This window comes from Protopterus annectens, chromosome 2.part0 (genome assembly GCF_019279795.1).
Source record: "Protopterus annectens isolate FY-2018-M chromosome 2.part0, PAN1.0, whole genome shotgun sequence".
Lineage (NCBI taxonomy): Eukaryota > Metazoa > Chordata > Ceratodontiformes > Protopteridae > Protopterus > Protopterus annectens.
In genome coordinates, this window is record NC_056728.1 from 25,570,109 (window position 1) to 25,585,818 (window position 15,710).

At 40.8% G+C, this 15,710-nt stretch overlaps 1 protein-coding gene across 1 annotated transcript in view; it reads right to left on the reverse strand.

The window, feature by feature from the left end:
* The window catches only part of LOC122793692 (disco-interacting protein 2 homolog A-like), a 2,141,448-nt gene that overhangs the window by 441,601 nt on the left and 1,684,137 nt on the right, over window positions 1–15,710 (reverse strand). Inside the window, exons 21-22 of the mRNA XM_044061912.1 lie at window positions 13,434–13,548; window positions 3,961–4,162 (exon numbers count right to left, since the gene is read on the reverse strand). Of these exons, the coding sequence (XP_043917847.1) occupies window positions 3,961–4,162; window positions 13,434–13,548 (317 nt within the window). The remainder of the gene's footprint in view (window positions 1–3,960; window positions 4,163–13,433; window positions 13,549–15,710) is intronic.

Below are 15,710 nucleotides of genomic sequence, written 5' to 3' on the forward strand. Positions count from 1 at the left end.
TGTTGGCATGGGCTTAGAGGTAGGCTTAGAGACAGAGGCCTGGGCTGCAGCAGAAGTCTGGGTCAGCCGACCAAATGTTGGTCCCCCTCGACATCAGTTATGGCTGGTGTCTGGCTTAACTCCACGGACGTGCATTGCATGGCTGCAGAAACGGCCTCTTCCAAATGAACCAAAGCTGATGGAGTAATCAGGTGTCTTCGGCCCCTATACTGGTAGTCAGCAGGTCATCCAACGGCGAAGTGGCATCGGGAGAAGGCCCGGAAACTTTGGCCTTCTTCCTTGGTTGTTTGTCTTGGGCGGCCAACTCGGAATCCATCCTGAGAGTAAGGCGTTTTAGTCTGACTTTCCAAATACAAATTAAGCACAGCCAGTTGGCTGCGTAGGGTATTTGGCATGACAGACTGACAAATGGGGCAGGCCTTATGGTCGTGCTCCTTTCTTAAGCAAAACACATACTGGTCGTGAGAGCCTTTGTGCGGTATCGGACGCCCGCAGTTAAATTTGCTTTTTTTTCTCTGACATCAGCTAAGGGAAATCTACAGCAACTAAACTCAAGCGGACATAAGAGGAAAAAATCCCCATCGGGGTACTTATCTTTAGAAGTCTTTGGTCGTAGGAGCGAAGTGGTTGAAGTAACACCATCTGCGACTGAAAAGTTCTGACGTCTGTGCGTGCAGATGTCACATTTATGGCCCCTGGTTTATGGCCCTGCGTGTGACTTCCCACGCCACCTACAGCAGCCAAGCTTAAGCTTTTGTATAGGAGCCAATGTCGGGTCGCCTGAGGTGGAAAATCTCACAGTATGAATACTGCAATATGAAGGACATATAGAGAGTTTAAAATTAAGTCTGAAGTACATAAACATTAATCAGCCTGAAAAATACCCTGACTAACATCCAAACCAAAGGGTAAAAAGATCACAGACAAAACATTCATTAAAAACTTCAAGAGAAACTCTGCAAAGATGGATTTTGTACTACGGAATACATCAAACCTCCTCTACTGGTGGCCTGTGGGCTATAGGCAAATGAGCCCTTAGGACATAACAGAATTTCAGCTACATGTTCTTAAGGGGTCATTTGCATATATTCCATGGGCCTTCACTACAGGTTTAAGGTACTACACACAGTGAAGAATCTAGCTTTGTTGGGTCTTTCTTGGAAAGCAAAGGGTTTGCCTATGTCACTTTTTTTTAACTCTTAGGTTTGCACGCATGTGTGAGTGTGCGCGTGTGCGTATATATATATATATATATATATATATATATATATATATATATATATATATATATATATATATATATATATATATATACTCAAGTGCTCGAAATCTGAAGTTTCTGGGAGTTTGAATGAGCTGCTGCAATGCTCAAAAATTAACTTTCAAGCTTTGTCACTGTTTTTGTGCTAGAGATCATTGCAATGTGGGAATCGGGAATATACCCTTTCCCAACCGCAGTGCGAATTCAGAGTGGGTATATATAAGGGGGAGCTGAAAATGATGTAGAGGGGCACTGTGTCTGTGTGTGGGGATTCCTTTGCCTAGGGCTTCACTTGACCTGAAGTCGTCCCTACACAGCAGAAGAGTGGGAAAGTTGCCTCAGAATGAAAAGTCGCTGACCCAAAAGAGCCACATCAAATAACGTTGCCAAAAGGCAACCAAAAAAAAAAACTGGAGGCAGCTACTCCTTAAAAAAAAAAAAAAAAAAAAAAAAAAAAAGAAAGGACAAAACCAGTGATGTAGAAAACATGACCACCTCCCCAAGGTGACAAGAGGCTACCTGTTCACAATGACCAAAAACATCTGACAAGAGCCTTTAGCCAAATAATCACACAGGTCATAGGAGGATGGGGTCCCATCATTCCTTCAAACTTGCAACCACAGGAATGATTAAAAAAAAAGCTATCAGAATTGTACAGGGACTGACCCAGCCTAATCAGAAAAAGGTTAGCCATCGGCTGGGTACACAGGGACAGAGCTCAGACTTCGACCCAGGACTCTGGATCAGTTAGCTCATACTTAACTCTTCTTTCACATGGGGCACGGCTGAGGTGTAACCTACATCACGGTGTGTGGTGGAAATGGGGAATTTAGTTCATAAGGACATTAATACATATTAGGGTGGGTGGAGCAATTGAAATATCACCCACTGGATAGGACATGTCCACTCCTGAATGACATCCAGCAAAGGGAGAGGCGACAGCATGAAGCAGCACAATGACAATACTGTCTGCCCCCCTCCATGCTGTTTAAAAAATCCACCTGAGGCTGGCTAGTAAAGCATCAAGCATAAATCGCCAGCAGACAGACCAGCATCAAGATTCCATATAGTGCACACGCACAACTTTTCAGGACGACAGAAAAGCAACATCCCCCACCCAACAGGAAAAACAAATCTTCAAATGGCCTAGACGACTGCATCAGAAAGAATTCAGTCAAAGAAACGGGAAGAGCTCTTCTAGGAGTAATTTTTTTTCCTTTGACTCTGAATTCTTTCTATGATGCAGTTGTTCAAGGCCACTGGAGTAATACACCCTCATCACCCCAGGGCTCTCTCCCAAAATGAACAAACTTGGTATAGTCTGTGTAACATCGGGGCCTCAGCCCAGATCCTAACTTTGTGTAATTTAGTACAGGATACACCTTCACAGGCTCATCTGGCAACCCTACCTTAGTTCAAACTTCAATCTCCTCCTGAACATCTTCCATTACTTCCAACCATTGAAACTCATAGCTATCACCTAGCAACAGAAAGCTTCTCCAAAATGTTCCAACCTCTATGCAGATAACCATCTTCCTGAAAACACACTGGTCATACTTTTCAGCTACACCTTCCTCCATGTTTAAGATCGGTTATCCCTGTTTTCACACAAACGGGCTGAGGAGAGAACCCCCCCCCCCCAACATGCACATCACTGTTAGGGAATGTCTCTGTTGCCCTATTTGATTTGATTTTCTTCTGTTAACAGACAGAACCTTCTCATCTATGGTCCTGTAAGGCTGACTAATTAAAAAATACACACTTTGGTGATTAGTTTTAGCAGTACAATGTCCAGCTTTTAACAGTCTTATTAAATTTCTTTAATAAGGACTAAAAATTAGAAGAAATAAGTGATTCGTAAACCTGGATAAGCAGCTTGACATAAAGCACAAAATTTACATGACCGACCTTTGCAAACTAGAATGTGGTCAAAATTTAAACAGCGGCTCAGACACAGGAGAGGAACCCATGGGGAGGACAGGAATGAGTGGCTAATGCCATATGACTCATCCAGGAAAAAGGAATGTTAACTCAGTCTGTTGCAATGATTGGACACTCAGGTGAAGAGAATATCCAAGACCACTAGCATCAGGGACTGTGCCCACCAAGCAGTAATACAGATCTGTAGTGAGAAGTAAAGTCTGTTAAAAGTGCAAATGTCAGTAGGGCCACAATGTTAGAATTCTACTAGTTCAAGCCATTATAAAAGACTTTGTAGACCATTGGGAAGAAAAACACCCCTCATGGCTGCTTCGATAACATCCCTTCCATCACCTGGTTCTCACCCCAGTGCCAAAAGGTGTGAGAGAATTAAGTGGATGGAAGGAAGGGGATTATTGTCTGCCAAACACAAGTACGAATAAAAAATACTTTAATCTGGAACAAGCCCTATAGAATTTAAGAATCATATGGAGCCATAAACAATGCAAACCAAGACCATGCCAGCTTCAATCACCCAAGACCCAGAAATGTTCCTCTACTGGAAAAGAAAGCTTGAATGACCTAAAAGATAATATATATTAACTGTGTGTGTCTGTAAATACTCATATATATATATATATATATATATATATATGCAAGTATGTGTGTGTGCATCAATACACACACAAAGACACACAAACAAATGTAAAAGTAAATCACTATAAACAGAATATCAGATGCAATTCTGAGATGGGGAAAAGCACCATGACACTACTTACCTGGCTGTTTCTGCCTTGGTTTTGGTAGGTTTGTAACACACGTGTGCGGACACATGAGAACATTGCACGGGTGCAGAGCTCCATCTAGAAATCGCTGTTTAGTCTCAGAGATGTGGATGCCTCCCAGTGGTGCTTTTGGCAAGGTGTTTGCAGGTACCAAAGCTAAACAGTACACACCAACCTGATGAATGCTATCTATTGCCTAAAAAAGTTATAAAAAAAAATAAATTTTCCAAAACTGGAAACACTCAAAATATTTAAAGTAAGCAAATACAGCTGGAAATATGTTATCAAAACAAAGCAAACAAAAAATTCATTGAGGTTTATTTTTTTTTGCATTTAAAACATTCTTCAGTCAGTGAGAAACACAAAACACCACCTTTTTGATACCTGGAATCACAGGTGTCATTTAATACACCTGGCATCGGCCATAGTTTCCTAGTACTCATTTTGTATAACTTGTTTTGTACATGTAGGTTGTACTCCAACCATTACCCTGAATAGATTCTTTAATGTCACCAAACCTTATTGAAATCCACAGTTTTCTGACTTTCTCTTCTATTCCTCAAATTCCATTTCCAAACTGTAACTTGCTTGCACTTCTCAGCTTCCTCCCTATCACTGGTTGGTAGAGAATGAACCGTTTCTAGTACCAGATTTAAGACAGGGGAATTTGAAAAAATTTGTCCCAATTACCAAGTTAAAGGAGGTCTAAACTCTTCCCAAAACTATCACAAGGTAAAGTGGCTAAAAAAAGCCCTACCCTGGGTAATTATAAAAATGACTGCTGCAGTGGCTTAACCTCATCATCATTAAACACGTGTTTTATTCACTAACACAGTGGATCTGTACAATCCATCTTCTCTTTTATGAGTTAAGGGCTGTAATGTCAGGAATTTTCATACTTTATATTCTATAAACTCCGAATGCCTACCAGAATTTTAGCCTCATTATTAACAGGTTCAGAAAAAAAAAATAGTAATACTCATTACATTAAATGATTCTCCAAGGAAAGTGGCATCCTTTGGAGTGGAACCAGAAATCCAAGGAAAAAAGTTACAGTGGACTAATACAAAACTCTTCAGAACAGAAGCTTCTCTTTGCAGTTTCTCTTCTTTTTGTAGACCTATGTCACTGCAAGTGAAGGTTTAGACTTCAAGAAATCATCAGAAAACCCAAGTTCTACGCTTGCACTGTTTTAAGTCTCCCAAGTTTAGAAGCTTTGAAATCACACACTAAGGAGTCCACATCAGATATACACCTATCCACTTTGGTCTATATCAATTTATCGAAAACTTTCTTCGTTGAATGTCTTTTCATCAAACTACTTTTCAGGAAACCATCAAATCAGCAAACCTTTTACCCACGGTAAAAAAGCTATTTGGCCACCAGAGCAATCGTAACACAAACTGCATCACTTTAAACAAACCAATGTGGGGGGCTGCCCCCCCCAATTATATATATCAACTCCGAGATCACACTATATTGGGAAAAAGGGCAAAAGTGTAATGGCCACCTATCTCCTTTCCCTGGGAAAAGGTTTTGCTGATTTAACGGTTCACTGAAAAGTGGTTTGATGAAAAGGCATTCAACGAAGTTTTCGATAAACTGATATATACCCATCCACTTAATACATCCAATGATGATGTCAAGTAGGAATAACCATACATCATCAACAAAAGGGTACATCTCCAAGGCGGTGATAACTTCTAAGGCAGTCTTTTTAAACCTTAAATGTTGAGAAACAATCCTCTTTTCAACTCTTAGGTGCACTGTCTGTTAATACAGACTCCAGCAGGAGGAAATCAAGTAAATGCAGAAGGGCAAAGCCAATAATTTACCATTACTTTGTTCCATGCAAAACAAGAACTGTTTGATCTGATGAAGTATTCAGGCAAAAGTGCTTGTCCAAGATAGACAAACTCAGACTGGAGAAAAATGGGAAGCTTCAGACTTATATTTTGTTTTTGTATGTGGATACATATTTTGTTTATTGTAGCCTTTTCATCTTCATTTATTTTACATCCTGAAGAACGACCATGAAACAATCTTGAAATATTCCACAACACAGAGATATCCTTTTTCTGAATTTAACAAGCACAAAATATCATCTATGAATAAAACTAACTTTTCGTGATTACCATACCAGTTATATCCTTGGATTTGAGAGCCCCTAATTTATTTTGCTAATATCTCTAAATATAAAGCAAATAAAGTGGAAAGAGGACAACTCTTGTTTTGTTCTGCTGATTGTTGGAGGGGAACACTGTCACTTTAATTCTTGCCTCTGACCCTTCATAAATCCTCCTTATTCAATTATTCTATCAAGGAATGCAATTGCTGTCATTGCCAAACTCAAAAATCTCAAGTGACTATCAAATGCATTATCTGCATTAACAGCCACCAACAATAGCAGTGTTTTTTTACACTGTTACCCTGACACTGTTCAATTAATGTTAAATGTCTGCCTCCCCTCTACAAAAAAAGTACACTTAAGAACTTACCATAACAGTACATGTCCTACTGATTACGGTCACAGTATTTTGATACTTGTGGGTTATCCAGCCAAGGGTTAACATAGCATTCATCCAGCATACCACAACCGAAAACTTTTTGACACAACGTACTTCTAAGTGTACAACCTCAGGCCGTGGGTGTAGTGGTACATAATTATTGTTCAGTGTATCCTTCTGAATCATAAGAGTTCTGCTAATACTGGAAAATGTTTGCCTACTTTCTATAAACCCACACTAAATCAGGTCTATTATTCACAGGTTCATAGGGAGGTACTAGGCTATTGGCCCTAGGGCCTATCTAAGCCTAGCTAAAAAGGTACCCTGGCTTCGCCATCCAAGAAAATTATGTTCCTGTGCCACTGTCGAGCAGAGCCACAGAAGTGATCCATGGGGTGAATTTCCTCCAATTATCAAGATTTTTCTTGATAATGAGGAGCTTTGTTTGATATAGATAGGTAGTTTGTTCCAGAGTACGGGAAGTCTATGGGAAGGAATCTATCCCTCTGGCATGTTCTGTTTATTGTGGTGACCAGGTTTAGGTCCCTAGAGTGTGTAGCTCGGAGGGATTGGGATTTCTAAGTGGAGCATGTCCAACAGCTCTGGGTTTGACATAGCTTTGTATGTTAGGCAGAGATCGCCTCTGTCCCAAGGTCTCTTACCACACTTTGTGGTAGTTCATGGGTTCAGAGTTTTACCAAATGGGATGACAAAGCACTTTTTGGCATTGAGCTTGAGGCCATGGCTTTGACACCAGGCATCTGTCTCAGTGAGGCCCTTTTGTAGGATGTCCACATAGTTAGGAGTTTCGATTACGGCTCCTAGTTTGCAGTCATCTAAGAACTTTGTTAGCCAAAGACCTTTAGTGTTAGCCTGTACTTCAGAGAAGTAGATACTAACCAAGAGAGGACCCAGGACTGAACCCTGTGGTACTCCACTTGTCAATGGTCTGAAGTCAGAATCGGAGTCTGCTACTTTCACAGTGTGGGTTCTGTCAGTGAGCCAGTTGGCAACCCATCTTGTGACAGAGGGATTTATACCTAGTTTAGTGAGTTTATCTATAATCCCAGAGTGGGGGATGGTGTTGAAAGCCTTGGCGAGATCTAGATAGGCTGTGTGAATCACCTTACCCTTGTCTACAGCTTTGGTGACTGCTTCAAAGAAGTCTATCAGGTTTAGGAGACATGATCTGCCTTTTACAAACCAGAACTGGTAGGGTCCAGAGTTTGGAGATTACCAATGTCTTTGTTTATAAGTTCCATGAGGATATGTTCCATGGCCTTGCAGACCAGGCTCATCAGGCTAATGCGGTGGTAGTTCCCAGGGTCCGTGGTGGCTCCCCTTTTGTGGAGTGTGATAACAGTTACTGTGCGCCATTCAGTGGGCACAAAGCCTGAGGTGAGGCTATGACTGAACATGGTACTTAGGTGGGGTGCCAGTTCGTTACATAGTTTGTGTAGAACGCAGCCTGGGATGTTGTCAGGTCCCATGGATGCTGTGTTCTTTGTTTTGCAGAGTGTGGTTTTTACCTGTGCAGCCGTGATTACATGAACTTTGCACTCTTCTGGTATAGAGATGGGTCCTTTAGGGGGTGAAAGGGGGGTAAAGCTAGCACTGAACCTATCTGCCAGGATGTTGGCAATATCAGTTAGTTCTGTATATTTAGTGCCATTGTGCTGTAACTCGGAGCAGATCTGAGTACTGCCATTGAGATGCTTGACAGCTATAGAATCCTTTGTGGCTGTCTTTAGATTCAGTTTTGTTTTCGTAACTAGCTTTGGAGGATTTTATGAGGGATCTCAACTTCCTACTAAGGCTGACCAGGGAGTTCCTCCAATCATGGGATTTTACTCTTTTTTGCAACAGATTCTTTCTTCTGTTGTAGAGTTTGTTTACGGCAGGGGACCACTAAATTGGCTTCGTTTTTTTGGAGAATAGCATCTTGCTTCTGTTGGGGATAGCACAATCCTTTCACCCGAGTAAGTGCTTATAAAGTGCATTTGTGTAGGATTCAGCAGTCATACCTCTACTGTCCATCTGCATGGGTGTCGCGAAGTTTGCCGCTTCTCTCTTAAGAAGCATGAAGTTGGCTTTGTAGAAAATTTTTACAGTAGTTTCCCTAGTGGGGGCGAGATGTGGATGTCTAGGGTGATTAGCTTGTGGTCGGATCTGACCAATGAGGAATTGACCTTTGGTGTGGAACATCGGTCACCCATGTTGGTAATGACCAGGTCTAGGATATTGCTGCCCCTGGTGGGGGTGTGGTTAAGTTGATCCAAGGCGTTGGAATTTATGAATTCCAGAAAAAGTTGAGCAAGAGTTGGAACAGGAGTAGTTTTCCCAGTTAATGGCGGGGTAGTTGAAATTGCCCATTATTAGGGTGTTGGGTTGTACCCTAATATTTTCCAGTGTATCAAGAAATAAGGAGTGGGAATGCTGGAGCATGGTGGGGGATCTGCAGCAAGCTACAATTTGGATTACAGTCTCGCCCAGAGTTAGCTGCACTTGGATAATCTCGGATGCATTATGCTAAGCAACTAGCCTGGGGCTGTGGATATCCTTAATGAATATGGACACATCTCCGCCTTTAGTGTTTCGGTCCAGGTTAGGTGGCCGAAAGGTGTCGTATGAATTATAGCCTGGTAATGCAGGGGTGCTCTCTGGAGCCTTGAACCAGATCTCTGACACTGCACAGATGTCGATGTTCTCCACTTTAAGGAGTGCCTCGAGTGAGTGCATTTTGAGGTTTAGACTTCTAGCATTGAGTAGCAATACCCACATATTTTGCTTGCTTGTACCTGTTATGGTGGTGAATTTGTTATTTGAACCTTGCCTAAAAAAGGCACTACAGGGGTGGCAAGAACCTTAGCCAGTATCCAGAATCACAAGGGCGACAGGTGCAGGCCATCTCTGGCAAAGCATCGTGGTTTGTCGATCATGTCATCCCAGGCAGACAGATACTGGATCCCCTTAGAATGACACCAGAAGCTTAGCCAAATGTTGAAGTAAATCATTTTGTCCTTGTACTGCGGTATCATTCTGGGTGATGGCAGGATGCTACTCAGGGCAAGGGTCATACCTGCCTGGGCTACAAGATCGGAGAGATCCTCCATGTCTCTCCATGTAGTCCAGGGAGGTAAGTCTCAGGTCATTCACACCAACATGGACAACGATAGAGTTATATTTGTTGTGGAGTGACCTGAATGCATGCGTTATGTGGTGGATCCTGGCACCTGACAGGCAGCTGACTGTAACTTTCTCCTTGTTTAGCCTGATGAGTGGAACATCAGTGTGCCTGACTATGGAGTCACCTATGACTAGAGTATTCTTGGCAATATCTTTGCCTATTTTTTTGGCCAAAATGTTATAAACATATTGTAGTCATTCTTCAGAATCAAAATAGGTCTACATAAACCTGGAGTAAGAATCTTTCTTCTCCTTTGGTATAACCATCAGTACAGCTCCTTTCAAGCCAAGGACACATCCCCACCTGGAGAAATAATGTTAAAAAGTACTGGCCAGGACTTTATTACTTCCTGTTCCTTCTTTTTCAACAGTTGTATTTTTATTATAAGACTACCATGGGTTTCCTTGTATTCTTGTTTCTCAATGTTTCTTCAGTTTCCTTTACTTTTGATGTTAACGCCCCTCTTTCTACTTCTGTTAAACAAGGGAGTTGTAATTGTATCAAATGCTACCACTCCCTGCGTCTTGCTCTCAACCTCTACATCTTGCCCACACAGTGTACTTACCATTACATTTACACTTTTCCTGAGCCCACTTCTACCTTACCATTCTCAAAATTCCTGATTTTAGTTACTATCCTTTCAACTTTTTTTGTTGCCAGAAGCATTACGCTAACAGTTTGGTTTCTCCAGGGTTACTATCAAAACCCATTTGTTTTAAAATCATTGCTCCATGTTCATCCATATTTTCTAAGTAATCGTACAGAGGTATTGTAGTATATTTCAACTGCCCTTCTACTTGTGCTCTACTTATTTTCTCTCTTCTGCAGATCCTTTACTTATCACAGCCCTCAACATACCTGCTGAGAACATTATTCAATATCACATTTGCTTTCATTTTGACCACATTTCTTATCTTCAGTTATCACAATTCTTTGCAAGCTTTTTAATGCTTAGATTCAAATCTAACAACATTTCAGTTAAAACTTGAGCTAATCAATCATTATATGGCTTCCTACTCAGAAGAAAGAATGGAAATTCCAGTGTCTATTACAATAGAGTTTTGCTTGTTTAGTACAGGTCCATGGTTTGACTCTCACCTTGTGTGTGTTCATATTTCAGGCTACATTACAGTTTTCTTTAAATAAAAATCTATCTACTCTTGACCAAGAACCATTTTCCCCTGAAAAATGCATACGTTTCCACTTCATTCAGTCTTACTGTCACGACATCAATAAGCCTAAAATACATGCCTTCTAGGATACCTTGTCCTTCCAGAGTAATCTTCCCTTACTTTGTTTTACTTTCTATGGTGTTTCAATCTCAAGCTACCACTTTCCCCAATGTTTACTCAACTACCAGATGCTCTACATAAGCCAAGATGCTAAAAATTAGCCCCAGCTGGAGGAAGAGCAGACAAACTGGTGGTTAATAAGTTGCAACAGGGTAAGAATAGTGGGGTGTGCTCTTAAACGTTACCAAACAGGGGTTAAGATGTGGGATGTTTAGACAGAATAAGACAGTGGCAGGATGACAACAGGACACTATTTTAAATGCCTTTCCCCTTCCTGGGTCTAGAGCGAAAAGCTGAAGCAGTTTGATATGTCTGTGTTACTAGGAAGGATCTTGTAAAAATGAAGATCATCCTTAACAACAAACCTAGAAGACAAATCGCCTGGCAAAGCCAAAGTACTAACAGTTAACTGCCAACGAAGCATTACAAATAAACATAGCCTCCTCAGCTGGGAAAAGAGTGGCAGTACAGAGCTAAGAATGTGAACAAGATCTGCAAAAATGTGAGCATGTTGCAGCATGAACACAGTTACAAATTCACTGCATGACATCTGACAGTGTGAATGCAACCGACATAATGCCCCATGTGTGTGTGTGACTGTGTGTGGTATAAGCATACCACACCCATTCAATGACTGCTGGGAAACATACCAGCTCATAGAAACAATGAAAAGGAAAAAGCAGGTATGGAAAATAAATAGAAAAAATCTGAAAGAAAAATGGAAACACTGCTGTAAGTTATTCGTGCAGTGAGACTGCCCATCTCCTGTGCAACAAAAGCATGAAGCCCTAAATACAGCTTGCACTTTCCACAATAAATCAGTGACTCGGGTGTTGGTGAGAACAGGCAGAGGGGAGTGGAGCGAGTGACCAACACTGTGGCTCACACATCTTCAAAAGAGAGGCCCTGTCCTTGCCTGCTGTCATGCAGACATGTACTACAGACAGAGGGGGGCAGAGCAGGCGCCACATGGCCTGGGAATGTGGACTTGGTTATGCCACACTGTGTTCTTGCTGCAATCTTCCATGTGGCACATAAAGGACCATGCACACTCACACGGGAAGGCAGAGCAGGCACTTGCAGCTACAAGTACCATGTAAATTAGTTGCCAGGGGAGCAGAAAAAAGACTGCCAAAATAAGAAAAAAGTCTTGGTGCCTACCTGGATGATGGCTCCTTTAATAATCTCTCACCCCACTAGGGCATAAAGACTACTCCAAGTAGTGTAAAAAATAGTGATGTGCATGCAACAAAAGTAAAGGACAGCTGCCTCGGCTGCGGAGATAAACATTTCTACTTAAAGTACTACTTAGCAGACCATGTATGAAATCAAAGTAGCCAACAGTCCTCAAAAATAAGGACACTCAACGGATGCACTTGTTAAAAGTGCAAAAGTTGTCAGTCTCAAATAACTTGAGAACAAAACATTAAAGTTATCAGTAAGACTTTCAGAGAAAGCAGTTTCCATCTTAAAAATTACTGTTAACTAGAAAGTAAACAAATCTTGGTATACTAATCCATTCCCTCCAAGGAAGCTTTTAAGTTTGTACTGAAACCTTCAACAGTTGCATTCAGAGCCTTCTAACAAAATCAGGTTATATCCTCACAGTACAAGCAAATACTCATACCTCTAGAAACGCAAGTGATACTAAAGTAGTGTAAATGGCAAACTATTAAACACAAACTAATGTTTACAGTGGTAGTACTCATGAGAGTATGTGTTTTATACTGAATTGTAAGTCACAGTAAATACTAAGTTCTGTAAAGTTTTGTAAACAGCTGTCAATATCTCAGTAATAATTCAAGCTACACACTTAGCATTTTGTTCAATCATTTGTGAACTTTCAGATGGTTGTGATACTAAGAAATAAGAAAATTATGAAAATTTACAGTATATGAATAACATTCAATCTATATTTAGCGGCACATGACAGAAATATTGATGCAGTTATGTTGCTCGTCAGCTTTAACATTAACTCATTCAATAGCTTTTATGCAGCATAGTTTTAGAAATATAAATGTAAATATGAAGAGAAAATATTAGAGACAGAGGTATCGATAGGATGATCCTTGAGAAACAGCAGGAGGAGACACTAGAATTTAATGAAGAGTTGCTCTGCTACAGAGTTGAACACTGATACGAATGCTGAACATACTCACCAAAATCTCCATCTAGGAATCTAGCACCCACGTAGTTCTGTTACTGTTGTCCAAAAAACACAAACTCAGAAAATACCACGGACCACAACATGGAAAAGGACCATATTTTACTCAAACTGTCAAACTAATTTCACTGCTTCATTCTGCCAAAGTCTCAGTTTCCTATGGTACTGCAAACTTGATATAAGCTTTTATAGCACCCATTTATTCCATGTCATCCAAATTAAAGTAGCAAACAAGTCACACAAATATATGCGTTTTTTGAGGTCTGCCCTAACTGTCATTTATATGACAACCAGCTAGATGCTTGTACTACAAGTACCTGTATCACTCGGCTCATCCACTGGAAACTGTCTTCTTCTGAAGCATCAGGCCGCTGTTCTGCTACCAACACGATCCTTTCATCATGCAACACTGTTACAGAAAACACTGCTATCCTGTAAGGGCGCAAACAGGTAAAGGGAAAGGGCAGGCTTAGTTATGTTCAGTTACAAAACACCCAAATGATACAAGCTAGAAAGGCAAGCTGTAGTCAGACTGACAACTTAAAACTCAATACCCTGTAATAAAAGGCTCACAAATTTATAGCCCCACATATAGGACTAGATAATGTTGGTATTAAATGTATGCAAATAGCAGCAGCAACAACTGCACACCAGTCACTACTGGGTATCAATGTATTGCCAGACATGACGCTTGTTATTTGCTACTACAAAAACGAGTCACAATGCTATCAATAAATGTAAATGAATACAGCTGTCACTTTACATACAGAATCTGTGTACACAAAGTTATACAAGCATGTAGCAAAAAATACAAAATCATCATATTACAATCTGCAAGGGTGTGGTTTTACACATTGTTAACTGCTCAAACTTCTTCCTGTGGCAATCCCAGCTCAGCAAAATTCTGAAGGCTTCAAAGCTCCCTTGCTCAGGGCTTTCCATACTTCCATTAGCTCACTCTGTGACACAGCACTGGCTTACAATTTTTTTTTGGGGGGTGGGTATAGCCCCTGTACTACTCAGTTCAATCACCATACAACTGAATCAGCACAAATTGAATAGTGTACACACAAAAGAAATTATATACTTATCCAACTTTCAGAAAATTCCATCCACATTATGTGGAATAGGGAGACTGTGGCAAGCAAGATGGAGAAAAGGTAAAAATAACCCAACGGCAGAACAGCCCATACTTTGAATATGCATCATTTGACTTCAGAAGACATCTGCAGTATGAATACTGCAAAGAATCCCAAGCAGTGAAAACTGAACTATAAATGGGAGGTCAGGCCCAGAAAAAGAACAAAACATGAGGGCTCAGAAGGCACACTCCTGATGTACCTAGCTGCCCCAAATCCTGGATTTGAGGTTAAAGCAATTCTGCTTACTGAAGGTATAAACCGACAACCAAGTCGTTATGGTGTGATATCTGCAAGAGAAACATTAAACAAGCACTAAAAGCTGCGACAAGCCACTGTGGAGTGGTCTCTGCCTGCAGCATTTTCCACAATGTGGTTATCTACTCAGTAGCAAAAGGCAATTCACACACAAAAGGGTGTGCTACGCTACTGCAAAGCCTCTACCTACTGCAAATGAGACCCTCTCACAACCCTTCTCTAAGTAAAACCTAAGCTAGACTACACTAGAAAATGCAGACAAATGAACTGTTTTATGAAAGGTTATGATGCCACTTTTGGTAGTTGGGGGTGGGGTGCATAGGTTAGTACACTAACACCACCTGATCTTGACCCAATTGGCTTGTATCAAATGTCTTTACATCCCTATTGAAGCGTTACAGGTTTGTTTAGATGTTCATATCTATAACGCTTACTGCCCTACTTTTTATGTATATTACTATTACTTCTGTAAATGGAACTTTACTCCACAGTCCTTTGCTAAAAAGGAGTTTATTTACCAGAGTTTTCTAGTAACCAAATGCAATAAAAAATTAACAAATAGCAAAGGACTAAACAGGTTTCCCACAGATAAATACCTGCATTGCCAAAACCATGAAAGGAAGACGTGACTGTTTCCAAGAAAAGCTGCAGAACAATCTGATTTGAAGGACAGACAAGTCTACCAATAATTTTCAGGAGTAAGTGAAGGCAGGAAATGAGCAATTTAGGTAATGTTGGGAGTGAATCAAAATTATTAAAAATAAAATATATGTACACTGCATAAAAATAATAGAAAACGTTAGTAAACGTGTACTCATACCGGATACACTAGACAATCCTGACGTACTGAAATGTCGAAATACAGTACGTCGAGACCGAATAGTGGAAAGTGCAGTTAAGCGAAACTACATTATGCCGAATCCGGAAAAGTCGAATCCGCCACTATCGAGCTGTCACGTTCGAGATGTGTGGTGCGGTTTGTGGATTTATCTGGGGTTAAAGGCAAGTGTTGTGTTTGGGGATAATGGGTAGGGATTTTAGTGTGAGTGTGTGAGGTGGTGTTTGTTGTGTGTTTAGTGTGACCTTGGAGTTAAAATATATAAGTAGGGGGGGGGGTGCAGCTCGCCCCCCTGCTTATAGGTAGGTGAAGTGTGTTTGTGTGTGTTATGTTTGTTTAGATAGGTAGGAGTATGTGCG